Source organism: Siphateles boraxobius, unplaced genomic scaffold (assembly GCF_051911475.1).
Source record: "Siphateles boraxobius isolate OS27281-9 unplaced genomic scaffold, OSU_SipBor_1 53, whole genome shotgun sequence".
Lineage (NCBI taxonomy): Eukaryota > Metazoa > Chordata > Actinopteri > Cypriniformes > Leuciscidae > Siphateles > Siphateles boraxobius.
The window spans coordinates 6072437-6085550 of NW_027509175.1; the positions used below are offsets into that span (position 1 = coordinate 6072437).

At 38.5% G+C, this 13114-nt stretch overlaps 2 protein-coding genes across 5 annotated transcripts in view; one reads left to right on the forward strand and one right to left on the reverse strand.

Annotated features, from left to right (window-relative positions):
• The window catches only part of gne (glucosamine (UDP-N-acetyl)-2-epimerase/N-acetylmannosamine kinase), a 33894-nt gene extending 31367 nt beyond the window's left edge, over positions 1–2527 (reverse strand). The window contains exon 1 of the mRNA XM_077205150.1: positions 1846–2527. The gene's annotated coding sequence lies outside the window, so the exon portion shown is untranslated. The remainder of the gene's footprint in view (positions 1–1845) is intronic.
• On the forward strand, positions 1900–12294 carry cplx2a (complexin 2a). 4 transcript variants are annotated; one of them, XM_077205152.1, is made up of 4 exons: positions 1900–2301; positions 3042–3149; positions 9819–10000; positions 11204–12294. In XM_077205152.1, the coding sequence occupies exons 2-4, from the start codon at positions 3119–3121 to the stop codon at positions 11393–11395; spliced, it is 405 nt and encodes a 134-aa protein (XP_077061267.1). In that variant the 5' UTR covers positions 1900–2301; positions 3042–3118; the 3' UTR covers positions 11396–12294. The 4 variants fall into 4 exon arrangements, with proteins under 4 accessions (XP_077061267.1, XP_077061269.1, XP_077061268.1 ...); XM_077205154.1 differs by having other exon boundaries at positions 1910–2432; XM_077205153.1 differs by lacking the exon at positions 1900–2301 and adding an exon at positions 2438–2760.
• Positions 12295–13114: the final 820 nt, after the last annotated feature.

The window sequence follows — 13114 nt, forward strand, 5'->3', positions numbered from 1 at the left end:
ATGTCCTCCTGAACTGCTTCTACTCCTGTCCACTTTGATGTCATATACACTCTTAAAAATAATGGTTCTTTATTGGCATTTACGGCTCCATGAAGAAACCTTGACATCCATGGAGCCTTTCAAATGCGCAAAAGGTTCTTTAGATATTTAATATGTTATTAATGTGTCATTTTTGGCTCTCTAGCAGTTAAAAAAAGAAAACTGCGTTTTGCGGAAGAACATTGTTTTGGTTGTGCTTCGTCTCTGCATGACTGTGCAGAATATGACCCTTCACAATAGATAATGCTTTACAATGAACGGAAATGAATAAGAGGGCTATACATATGGCATTTTTAAAAGTGTACCAAAGAATTGTACTTTTCAGTTTTGTAAACATACCGTCTCCTCTCAGCAGAGAGAACACCGGAATACCAAACCTTTTCATGGGTCAGTTGCATCAGCACAGTTTTTAATAACAGCAACAGGGCGGTGTTATGACTGTAGGGAGAACCTTTGCGCACTGCAGTGTTGAGCGAGGGTGTGTTTGAATCATGCAGAGTCATGTGGTGTGTCTTCGGCTTTAAGGTGTCCCCAAGGTCTTACTGGATATTGATTCTTTCTGCTGTCAGACAGCTTTTTGCATACACATCTTGAAAAGTCACTCTTAGTAAAACATTTTCTTGAATTTGTTCTTGGGGTGTACAAGAATATGTTTTCATGCTTGATTGTTCAAAAAACGCATACATTTTTTAACATATTTTACATTATTACAGCACCTCTCTCCCCAGTCTGGCTCGAACGCTGATTTAGATTAAGCCCATTCGAAATGTGTTATGATTGGTTAGCTGGCCCAGTGTGTTGTAATCAACACAAGCAGTTTTCCATGGGAAAAAAAGTGGAAAAAGTGGAAAGGCATAATAGGACCCCTTTAAATGCAATGTTCTTGTCCCTATAATTACTTGCACTGCAGAATGCTTTGGATCAAAATAACCTGCTAAATGCCACTTCATGCTTCTGGTGTGAATATAAAATCCATACCTGTCTTTTTCTTTCTAACTATCTTTCGTTTTTAGCATGGGAAGGGTGACCTCATGCATTCAATTTGTCAATGCAGAGCACTTAAAGTGATTGGCAAATTCCTAAAGCTGACATGACAAAATAGCATCTAAACCATCACATTAAATGAATTGTTTCTCAGAACTTTTCTTCTTCATTTTTGAATTTACTTTAAACCAACTGTCCACTGTCTAGTTCACACAGGTGTCCTATGAGAATAAAAACAGATGTTTGACAACCATAAAGTGTTCTCCTGATAAAGTGTAATTTTTAAGCGATTTCAAAAGTTTGGGTCGGCAAGATTTTTGATGTTTTTGAAAGAAGTTTCTTCTGCTCGCCAAGGCTGCATCTAAAATACAGTAAAACAGTAATCATGTGAAAATTACAATTTTAAATAGCTGTTTTCTATTTGAATATATTTTAAAATGTAATTTATTCCTGTGATGGCAAAGATGAATTTTCAGCATCATTACTCCAGTCTTCAGTGTCACATGATCCTTCAGAAATCTTAATATGCTGATTTGCAGCTCAAGTAACATTTCTTATTATTTTCAATGTTGAAAACAGTTTTGCTGCTTAATATTTTTGTGGGAACCTTGATTTTCTGATGAATAGAAAGTTCAAAAGAGCAGCATTTATTTTAAATTGAAATATTTTGTAAAATTAGGCCCATTTTTACTCTGTTTTGAATAGTTTAATGCATGCTGAATAGAAGTATTAATTTGAATACAAAAAGATGTGACTGAAGTCTCCAAGTACATTGCATTTTGAGGCCACTGTGCATCCAAGGTTAATGTGGGTGTGTTGTACCTGTAAAGGTCAAGCCCAGTCTGAACCATAGATTCTGAATCAGCACTTCCTCTTAAGAGACTTCGACGCCCAAGTCATGAGGGGTGAAGATCCTTCCATCTTTCATTCTCCAGGTCTGACAGCATCTGTTACACTAAGCTTACAACAGTAGCGGAAGGATCAGCTAAGCACTGGCAGAGGCGTGTTTCACATCGGCACCTCCAATTAATTGCTCCTCTCTCCGGCTGGGGACGAGGGATGTTTTGATGGAAAAAGGCTGCTTGTGATGCACAGGGCTTTCACCGTCTTGCTGCAGTTCCCGTGGCTAACACTCTGACAGGCGCTGGGCGAGCAGAAAGAGACGCCTGGAGAATCAGGGATGCTCATAGTGGGTTAATAATACACATCCTCCACAACTGGCCCACGTCAACTTCCAAATCGGCACGATTGCTCGCTCCATCCGCGGACCCTTTGCAGGTATTTACAGCGCATTTCTTACGGCTTTTCGAGGTGAGCGGTCACGAGCAGGCGCTGTCCAGCGACGGAGGTGCTGAAAACGGCTTGTGTACTAGATACTGCCGAGCCTTTGCGGCGGGGGTTCAAGTAAGGTAATGCACCAAGACTACTGAGGTCGAAACGACTGCTCACGCGAAACACTTTGTAGAGATCCTAACGAGCTTGGGCCATATGACTACTGTCCTGTACTGGATTAAGGGAGTCATTGGTCGATAAGTCCAAAGTTACCTTCTGTATCTCTGACCCCCGGAAGTTGATAGGTATATTTTTTTTAAATCTAAAATACGCACGGTGGTGATAGACAGTGACGCAAATGAATTGAATTAGCTCAGCACTATGGGTTTGCTAGTATGACAGGCTAATTGTCGCTATCACCATCAGTCGCACGGAGGGATTTGATGATCTGTCACTGTGGAAGATGTGAGTGACATTTGCTCTATTATTTTTAGTCAAAGACCAGCGATGAAAGAAAATACATGTGCAAAACCGGTTTAACATTGCACCTTGTGAGCTGAAGGACAAAACGTTCTGATCAAGTTGTGCATGCTTTATTGAGCTGCAGTCTCGTCAATTTTGCTATTATTATTATTGCTGTTTAAGTCTACGCGTAAAATTTGGTATGTTTATGTATAAAGGATATATATATTAATATTTTAAGCGTTTCATTTATTATCGTAAACCACTGTTTATTTTAATTACAGATCTGGCAGTTAAACGATATCTGCTCTCACATTTTTGAAGTGCCAAGGACAAGGACAAGAACACTTGAAAAGCCATCATGAATTTCCTGATGAAGGCAGCTTTGGGAGGTGAGAGTATATCAACATTAGAAGATTAAAGTTGCAATGAAAGACTTGAATCAGTGCTGTAGTGCTGCAGCAGTGGTCACGTGCGCGCTCCCTGAAAGTCGTTCTCTTTTCAGCTTTACGCACCAGAGAGAAGGTTATGTTAATGTCTGAAGCAACACTAGTCGGCGTTGGGCTTCTCATACCGTGTCAGAGACACACAGTACACTGTATACCTCTGCTTGGTGGACACTGTCCCGTACAGCATGCCATATGCGTGTAATCCTCATTATTAGGTGCTTTTTATGAATGGGGTATACAGAAGACCTGAGTTTTTTTTTTCTACATTTCGAAGAAATTGTCTGTGGAAGGAGGTTCTTAACCTTCAGAAAAATTAGAAGTTAAACTGAATATTGAGCCGTTTCATTTTATTTTCTATATTAGTTAAAGATCAAAATTACTTAGACCAATTTTATTAAATTATAATAAACAATGGCAGAATGGCTAACAGGGTTACAAATTTAGTCTAGCTAATTTTGAAACAGATGGGGGTTTTTCATACATAAATATTAGATTAATATTACATTACACAAAAAATATTAGATTTTTTTTTTCTGGTAATAGTTGAATGGTAAAAGGGATAGTTCAATAATAATGTCAATAATTACTCGCGCTCATATCTTCGGAACTAAGATCTTTTTGATGAAATCTGAGAGCTTTCGATTCCCTCCGTTGACAGCTACGCACCTACCACTTTGGTGATTTAAAAAAGTTCATAAAGAGATCTTAAAACAAATTCATATGAATTGAGCGGTTTAGTCCAAAATTTCTGAAGAGTCACGATCACTTTGAACAGCAGATTGAATTTAGGCTTTTATTCACGTATAAACATTCATCAACGCATACATCAGTTGTGGTAAACGTAAGCTCAAGCATGTTTGCTTGACATGCAAAAAACCAATGAGGTTCATTCTCGTGTTACGCAGCACGTTTGAGCTTCTGCAAGAACCAATGAGGTTAATTCTCGTGTTACGCAGCGCGTTTGAGCTTCTGCAAGAACCAATGAGGTTAATTCTCATGTTACGCAGCACGTTTGAGCTTCAGCAAGAACCAATGAGGTTAATTCTCGTGTTACGCAGCACGTTTGAGCTTCTGCAAGAACCAATGAAGTTCATTCTCGTGTTACGCAGCACGTTTGAGCTTCAGCAAGAACCAATGAGGTTCATTCTCGTGTTACGCAGCGCGTTTGAGCTTCTGCAAGAACCAATGAGGTTCATTCTTGTGTTACGCAGCACGTTTGAGCTTCAGCAAGAACCAATGAGGTTCATTCTCGTGTTATGCAGCACGTTTGAGCTTCAGCAAGAACCAATGAGGTTCATTCTCGTGTTACGCAGCACGTTTGAGCTTCAGCAAGAACCAATGAGGTTCATTCTCGTGTTATGCAGCACGTTTGAGCTTCAGCAAGAACCAATGAGGTTCATTCTTGTGTTATGCAGCACGTTTGAGCTTCTGCAAGAACCAATGAGGTTCATTCTCGTGTTACGCAGCACGTTTGAGCTTCAGCAAGAACCAATGAGGTTCATTCTCGTGTTACGCAGCACGTTTGAGCTTCTGCAAGATACAATGAGGTTCATTCTCGTGTTACGCTGCACGTTTGAGCTTCAGCAAGAACCAATGAGGTTCATTCTTGTGTTACGCAGCACGTTTGAGCTTCTGCAAGAACCAATGAAGTTCATTCTCGTGTTACGCAGCACGTTTGAGCTTCTGCAAGAACCAATGAAGTTCATTCTCGTGTTACGCAGCGCGTTTGAGCTTTTACAAGAACCAATGAGGTTCATTCTCGTGTAACGCAGCACGTTTGAGCTTCAGCAAGAACCAATGAGGTTCATTCTCGTGTTACGCAGCACGTTTAAACTTCAGCAAGAACCAATGAAGTTCATTCTCGTGTTACGCAGCACGTTTGAGCTTCAGCAAGAACCAATGAGGTTCATTCTCGTGTTACGCAGCACGTTTGAGCTTCAGCAAGAACCAATGAGGTTCATTCTCGTGTAACGCAGCACGTTTAAACTTCAGCAAGAACCAATGAAGTTCATTCTCGTGTTACGCAGCACGTTTGAGCTTCAGCAAGAACCAATGAGGTTCATTCTCGTGTTACGCAGCACGTTTGAGCTTCTGCAAGAACCAATGAGGTTCATTCTTGTGTTACGCACACGTTTGAGCTTCTGCAAGAACCAATGAGGTTCATTCTCGTGTTACGCTGCACGTTTGAGCTTCAGCAAGAACCAATGAGGTTCATTCTCGTGTTACGCAGCACGTTTGAGCTTCTGCAAGAACCAATGAGGTTCATTCTCGTGTTACGCTGCACGTTTGAGCTTCAGCAAGAACCAATGAGGTTCATTCTCGTGTTACGCTGCACGTATGAGCTTCTGCAAGAACCAATGAGGTTCATTCTTGTGTTACGCAGCACGTTTGAGCTTCTGCAAGAACCAATGAGGTTCATTCTCGTGTAACGCAGCACGTTTGAGCTTCAGCAAGAACCAAAGAGGTTCATTCTCGTGTAAAGCAGCACGTTTGAGCTTCAGCAAGAACCAATGAGGTTCATTCTCGTGTAAAGCAGCACGTTTGAGCTTCAGCAAGAACCAAAGAGGTTCATTCTCGTGTAAAGCAGCACGTTTGAGCTTCAGCAAGAACCAATGAGGTTCATTCTCGTGTTACGCAGCACGCTAGTGCTTCAGCAAGAACCAATGAGGTTCATTCTCGTGTTACGCAGCACGCTAGAGCTTCAGCAAGAACCAATGAGGTTCATTCTCGAGTTACGCTGCACGCTAGAGCTTCAGCAAGAACCAATGAGGTTCATTCTTATGATACGCAGCAAGTTTGAGCTTCAGCAAGAACCAATGAGGTTAATTATTGTGTTACGCAGCACACTACAGCTTCAGCAAGAACCAATGAGGTTCATTCTTGTGTTACGCAGCAAGTTTGAGCTTCTGCAAGAACCAATGAGGTTCATTCTTGTGTTACGCAGCACGTTTGAGCTTCTGCAAGAACCAATGAGGTTCATTCTTGTGTTACGCAGCACGTTTGAGCTTTCGCATAACCAATGAGCTTCATTCTCGTGTTACGCAGCAAGTTTGAGCTTCAGCAAGAACCAATGGGGTTCATTCTTGTGTTATGCAGCACGTTTGAGCTTCTGCAAGAACCAATGAGGTTCATTCTCGTGTTACGCATCAGGTTTGAACTTTTGCAAGAACCAATGAGGTTCATTCTTGTGTTACACAACAGGTTTCAGCTTCAGCAAGAGGTTTATTTGTGAATACAACCCTAAATCAAATCTGTTCATCATATAGAACGATCCAGTCTCTTCAGAAAAATTGGATTAGTTTTACGATCTTTTTATGAACATTTTGAAGCATCAAAGTGGTAGTTGCGTAGCTGTCAATGGAGGGGCAGAAAGCTCTCAAATTTCATCAAAAAGATCTTCATTTGTGTTCCCAAAGATGAACGAAAGATTACAGGTTTGGGACGAAATGAGGGTGAGTAATTAATCATAAAATTTTCATTTTTGGGTGAGCTAACTCTTTAAGCATAACAAATGCAGTAAGTTTGTGCTCTCTTGTTTGGTAACACTTTACAATAAGGTTCATTAGTTAATGTATTAACTAACATGAACTAACCATGAGCAATACATTTCTTACTGCATTTGTTCATCTATGTTAATGTTAGTTAATAAAAATACAGCTGTTCATGGTTAGTTCATGTTAGTTTAAAATGCATTTACAAATAAAGTATTAGTAAACGTTGAAATCAACATTAACAAAGATTAATAAATGCTGTGTACATGCAGTTCATTATTAATGCACTAAGGTTAACTAACAAACCTTATTGTAAAGTGTTACCACTTGGTTTCACATCATAACATAATAAGGGTCCGAATGATGTCACTTCCTGGGTGTCACCAATTTTAAGTAATGTTACACGTTTTGAAATTGGGAAAAAATCATGTGGGAACAGGGTTAGACACAGCTAAATATGTTTTTGTTCAATAAAATTTTATTTTTGATTTGAATTTAATTTAAATAAATTTTTCAAATTATGTGCTTATAGCTATCGTGTTAGGCAATTTTATGCAATATAATAGTTTATTAAAGTCACCCTGAAATCAAAATTATTTATATAAAATATTGCCTTATTCTACTTTTTTTTGTGCACATCATTATTATTATTTTTAATTCATGTGTCCTATAGTCATTTATTTTATTAAAAATAACTTCCCCTCCCTTTTGAAACATCTCTTCTCTGATGACGTGCTACTGGCGTGAGGGCGGGACAGCCTGTCACTCACATGAAATCACAGCTATAGCAAACCACAACCATCCAATCGATTCCCAGTGGACAAAAAAATTAAGTCCCGCCAACATTTTTTCTTGTTCGTGAAGTCGTTTCATTCGGAAATACGTCCCAATATGGAAGAAAAGACAATCGCAACTTCCGTTTCATGATGATGACTTAAAAAATATCAATCAAGGTCTCTACCCTACCGTGTATTTCTGGAATGTGCCATAGGATTCATACCATAAAGTGCCATATAAATATAATGGTGCATGAATATAGAGGCAAGGCTCTGGTTCATATAATAACGGACCATTTCTCTCCTTCAATATGCTTAATGTGAAAGCTTGTTTGTGTGGAGTGATGTGGTGTGGTCCTGTGATGTGGATGCCCAAATGGCCATGCAGTTCAAATATTTGCTTCAGCGCTTTCAGACGCGAGCTGGAGTGTGTTTACAGTAGAAGAGCTGATGTCACCGCTGGAGCGATGCCACAGAGCAGCTGACAGCAGCAGAGGACAGTGTGAAGAGCACCAGCTGCCCTCACTGTTCACAAGACTAAATATTTCAGTCTCAGAGCAGTATGTTAGGGACAGTGAGTCTTCAATCACAGACTTGTGTGAAAATACCAGCTTTGTTTCAACGTTTCAGAAGGAGAACCATTTCGATGCCATCTGTCGAGAGGAACAAATGCAGAAAAAAGCACATGCAACACCATATGTTGTCACTGTAAAGTGAACCAGACTGCACAGGAGTCAAGAACATGACTTCCACAGACATGCAATACACTGAAAAATAAACAGGCTCTCAAGAGCGCATAGACACAGAGGTACAGAGAGCATATGCATATACACTGAAAAACATACACAAATATCCCCTTCCCCCACCAAAAAAATAGGGCCACCTATAGGCAGAAGGTCAATCAGCAGAATATCAAATATCAGTAAGTTCATCGTCTCAAAAATGAAGGTTATTATCAGTGGCATATATTGCTTGTGACATCTGCAATAACACATTTTAAATTATAATCTACACCTAATCAATGTCTTCAGAAGTTGGTCCAACCAATTGATATTTAATCTCAAAGTAATAATAAAAAATACTGTATTTGGGTAACCTAATAAGATAAAAGATACTTGGAAAGTTTTCAGGCAATCAAGCCACTTATGGTGTTACAATATTTTTCGGTCAATTTTATTTTCTTAACCGTTTTGTGTTTGGACATCTCGTTCTTTATGCGTTTACTCTCCTTCTCCGTTGATTTTGCACTAGTTAGAACATTCTTCGCCTTGTCGTGTAATGTTCTGATGATGCACAGTTTGTGTTTCAGTGGGTGGTGAGAGCCAGACCACAAAAATTGATCTGCGTGTGTGTGTGAGAGAGAGAGAGAGAGAGAGAGAGAGAGAGAGAGAGAGTTGATACATAGCACTCTCCCTCTTCTTCACATCACACAAAGCCAGATCATTGTCGCGTATATCCTCGTTTCACATTTCAGACTTTGCTGAAGAAGTCTTGGGAGATCTGAAACTAATGTTCTCGGAGTAGTACTATAGAGGCAAGGTGACATTCCCTCAGTATATTTTTGGAAGTGTGTCAAGGCCTCCCCGGGACAGAGGCAGTGGTACTGTGACCAGTCCATAAATTATTCCTGTTCCTGCTAGGATGCTCTACAGTGTTACTGTTTAATTCCACAGACAGTACTTCATTCAGTGGTGGGATAGATCCTTCATCTGATATTTTTCTCTGATGCTGTAGAATGTGTATGTGTGCCTCCAGGTTAGACCAGCTCTGGTGAATGTATTATTTATACGGTCACTTTTTGCTGAGTTGGTTGGGCTTTTTTGGCTTCGTCATCATTTTTTTTTTCTCTAGATAAAGTGGGATGGTGTTTTTCAGTTTATAGCAAACCAATGTAATTTCAGAACTACCACCATTCAAAAGTTTTTGGCTCGGCGAGATTTTTTTTATATGTTTGTCTTGGAAAGAAATTTATTTTATTCAGCAAGGATGCATTAATCCGATACAAAAATGACAGTAAAGATATTTATAATGTTCATCTATTTCAAATGAGTTCTTTTCTTTTGAACTTTCTATTCATCAACGAATCCTGAAAAAAAAAGTATTATGGTTTCTACAAAATTATACAAGCTGCACAACTGTTTTCATCATCGATAATACTAGATATGTTTTTTGAGCATCAAGTCAGCATACAACAATGATTTCTGAAGAATCATGTCACACAGAAGACTAGAGTGTCTTTTAAAAAACTAATGAATGGTAGTTCTACTGGCAGTCCTAAATTATAGGTTTTTTAAAAAAACATACATTTTAATTTGTAACATAACTCATCTCTTATTTGTTTGCAGGAGGCCCCCCTGATGTTGGTAAAATGCTGGGAGGAGATGAGGGGGACAAAGACCCTGAAGCAGAAAAAGAGAAGGAAGAGGAGAGACAGGAAGCTCTCAGACAGGAGGAGGAAGAGAGGAAGGCCAAACACACCAAGATGGAAGCTGAGCGGGAAGTCATAAGACAGGGCATCAGAGACAAGGTTAGATGCATCTTACGTAAAGCCATCATTATCAAATGCCATCTAGTTTCATTTGCTTCTTGGAAGATAATCATTAGCCAACCTTAATGTCTCTGCCAAACCTTCTGAAGTCAACATTTTTTATCTTATTAAAGGGACAGTTCACCCAAAAATCATCATTTACTCACAGTCATGCTGTTCCAAACCTGTATATCCTTCTTTCTTCTGTGGAACATCAAAATATATTTTAAAGAATGTTGGTAACCAAACCGTTTCAGTTCCCACTGACATCAGCAGACTGTTTACACTTGGGATTAAGATGCGTTTTGGTCAATGGGATGTTTTAATCCGTCTTTTTTGTCCGCTTTCAACCACTTCTGTCCTGATTTCTTTGAGGGAAGGGTCTATGTATGTTTTTTTTCTTCAGATCTTTCGATCTAATGGACAAAATAAGCTTAAGTAATTTACATGTGAACAATGAAATGATGGAAAAAGCATAAGGAGAGCAGCAGCTTTCATTTCTGCTCTGACAGCCGCAAGACCACGCCGAACACTAAGTGCGTGCAGGAATGGTGAGAGAACAGATCATTTTCACAAATTCAAAACATTTTACACCCAGTTTACCCCTGCATTCAGTGTCGCCCACAGTTGGGCGATGGACCAAATCTTAATACCAGGTGTAAACGGGGCTTAAATGGACAAGAAAATTCAATGTAAGTCAATGGGAACCAAAACTGTTTGGTCACCAACATTCTTCAAAATATCTTCCGTTATGTTCCACAAAAGACAAAAATTCATACAGGTTTGGAACAACTTGAGATTAAGTAAATTATGACAATATTAATGTTTAGGTGGACTATCCCTTTAATGAACATCAAAAAAAGTGCTTAAAATACCGCTTTAAAATAATTTAAATAAAATAAATGCACACGACTTCCAGTTAGTTTTGTTTGGCAATATCTTGCTAAACTTATATTTGTAAGTTTTACCATGGTAATACCATAATGACGTACCATGTAAATACCATGATATTTTGAGTATGATAATCGTTTAGTACCATATCACATTAACCATTCAAACGTTTGGCCACATTAACGTAAAGTGCATGATTGAAATGAGAGTTTCTGTAGCTGTAAGCCCTTTTATGGCCGAGGGAATGTTATTTCTTATTCTAATATTTTGAATTTTTAACATTTAATGTCATGCTCTATGGTTGTGTATCAGTACGGCATTAAAAAGCGTGAAGTGGCCGAAGCAGAGGCGCAGGCGGCCATGGAGCAGGCGAGCGAAGGCAGTCTGACCCGTCCAAAGAAAGCAGTACCGTCCGGCTGCGGAGACGACGACGAGGAGGAAAACATCATGGACACGATGATGAAGTATCTACCGGGTCCGCTGCAGGACATGCTCAAGAAGTAATACCCTGAATAATCTTGAGCACACCAAGCTTTAGATATTATTTTAACGTGTACTGACTTCGGAGAGAGCACGCTAGAGCAAAACACCATTTACCTTTCACACATTTCGATTCGTGAGGATCTTTAGATATTAGTGACCGATCAATCAAGCGAGAGGGGTTAATTATCAGAATATAAGCCATATTTGATCTTTACGCGGAAACCTGAAATCACATCATCTCTTTGGCAGTTATTTATTATCCAATACGTAAAAAGCAATATATATGCATGAATTGTTCGAGTGTCTGTTCCACCTGTCCGTGTTCATTTAGCGTTCGATATGAGGAAAAAGTATCGTTAACTTTGTTGAAGACATTCTAGTCTTGCATGTGTGTGTCCATAGTGTTTGTGTGCTCACTGACATCTTGTTTTGAGATTGCAATCAGATAAAGGCGGCAATAACATTTTCCCACGCTGTAAGCTAAAAGACAACAACCTTTATACATTTGTCACTATGCCATTTAGTTCATTCTGGTGAATCTTGTCACACTTGCACTGTAGTATCATCAGTCTGGAACATGTAATGCCTCAAATCAGTTTAACAGTGTTGTCGAGATGCGTTTTCACATTATCATAGCGCTTTACGTCAGATTTATGATTGAAACTCAGTTTCACAGGAACACTCTATGTGTTTTGAATGGACTGTAATTTCTCTGGTTGGAGCCATGGGGGAATTTTTGTCTGTGACCTACAACATTCTCAGCAATAATAACATATTCTGTTTGCTTGGCTTGCAGTTAAACAAGAAATAAAATCGTATGAATTGTATGAATGGCTCTAATGTTTTGAAAAAAGATTAAATGTGATATGTCTGTCTCAAGAATTGATGTGTATGGCACTACAATAAAACAGTCACACAAATCTACTGGTTGTGTTTCAATACTAAAAACAGCATTTAATGGACCTTGGGATATTTCAATATTTTAAGAGGAAATGTGTAGTTATTATGATGTATATTTGATTTTATGAACAGATATTAGGCAAATTGAGAGACTGAACTTTTGATATATATATATATATATATATATATATTACAGTGTTTTGGATTTTTTTCGAAATAAATTAATTTAATGCATTCTTGCTGAATAAAATAATCAAAGTTGAAGACATTGTTAATGTTACAAAAAAATTGTTTTAATACATGCTGTTCCATTTAGCATTTTCTTTTAATCAAAGAATCCTGACAAAAATGTATCCTGGTAATTATTACTTTTGACAGTAATAAGAAATGTTTCTTGAGCAGCGAATCATAAAATGATTTCTGCAGGATCATGTCACGTGACCCTGAAGACTGGAGTGTAATGATGCTGAAAATTCAGCTTTGTACCACAGTAATAAAGTACACTTAAAAATATAATAAAATAGAAATCAGCTATTTTAAATTGTAATGATATTTCACAATATTACTGTTTTATCGTATTTTCAGGCTTTCAAAAACGTTAAAAGAACGTTTCTTACTGACTCCAAACTTTTAGATAGTAGTGCATATGTACTTGCGTGTTAATCCAAATTTCACACTGCAGTAAACTAAAAATAAAATTTACATTAAACAATCACATACATTTTAAACTTTTAAAGAAAATGGTGTTAGCATCTCAAATGATGCTAACACATGAAGCCTAAAGATTAGATAAAGATATTTGTATCTGAAAAAGGTGCAGCCACCATTAATACACTAGAC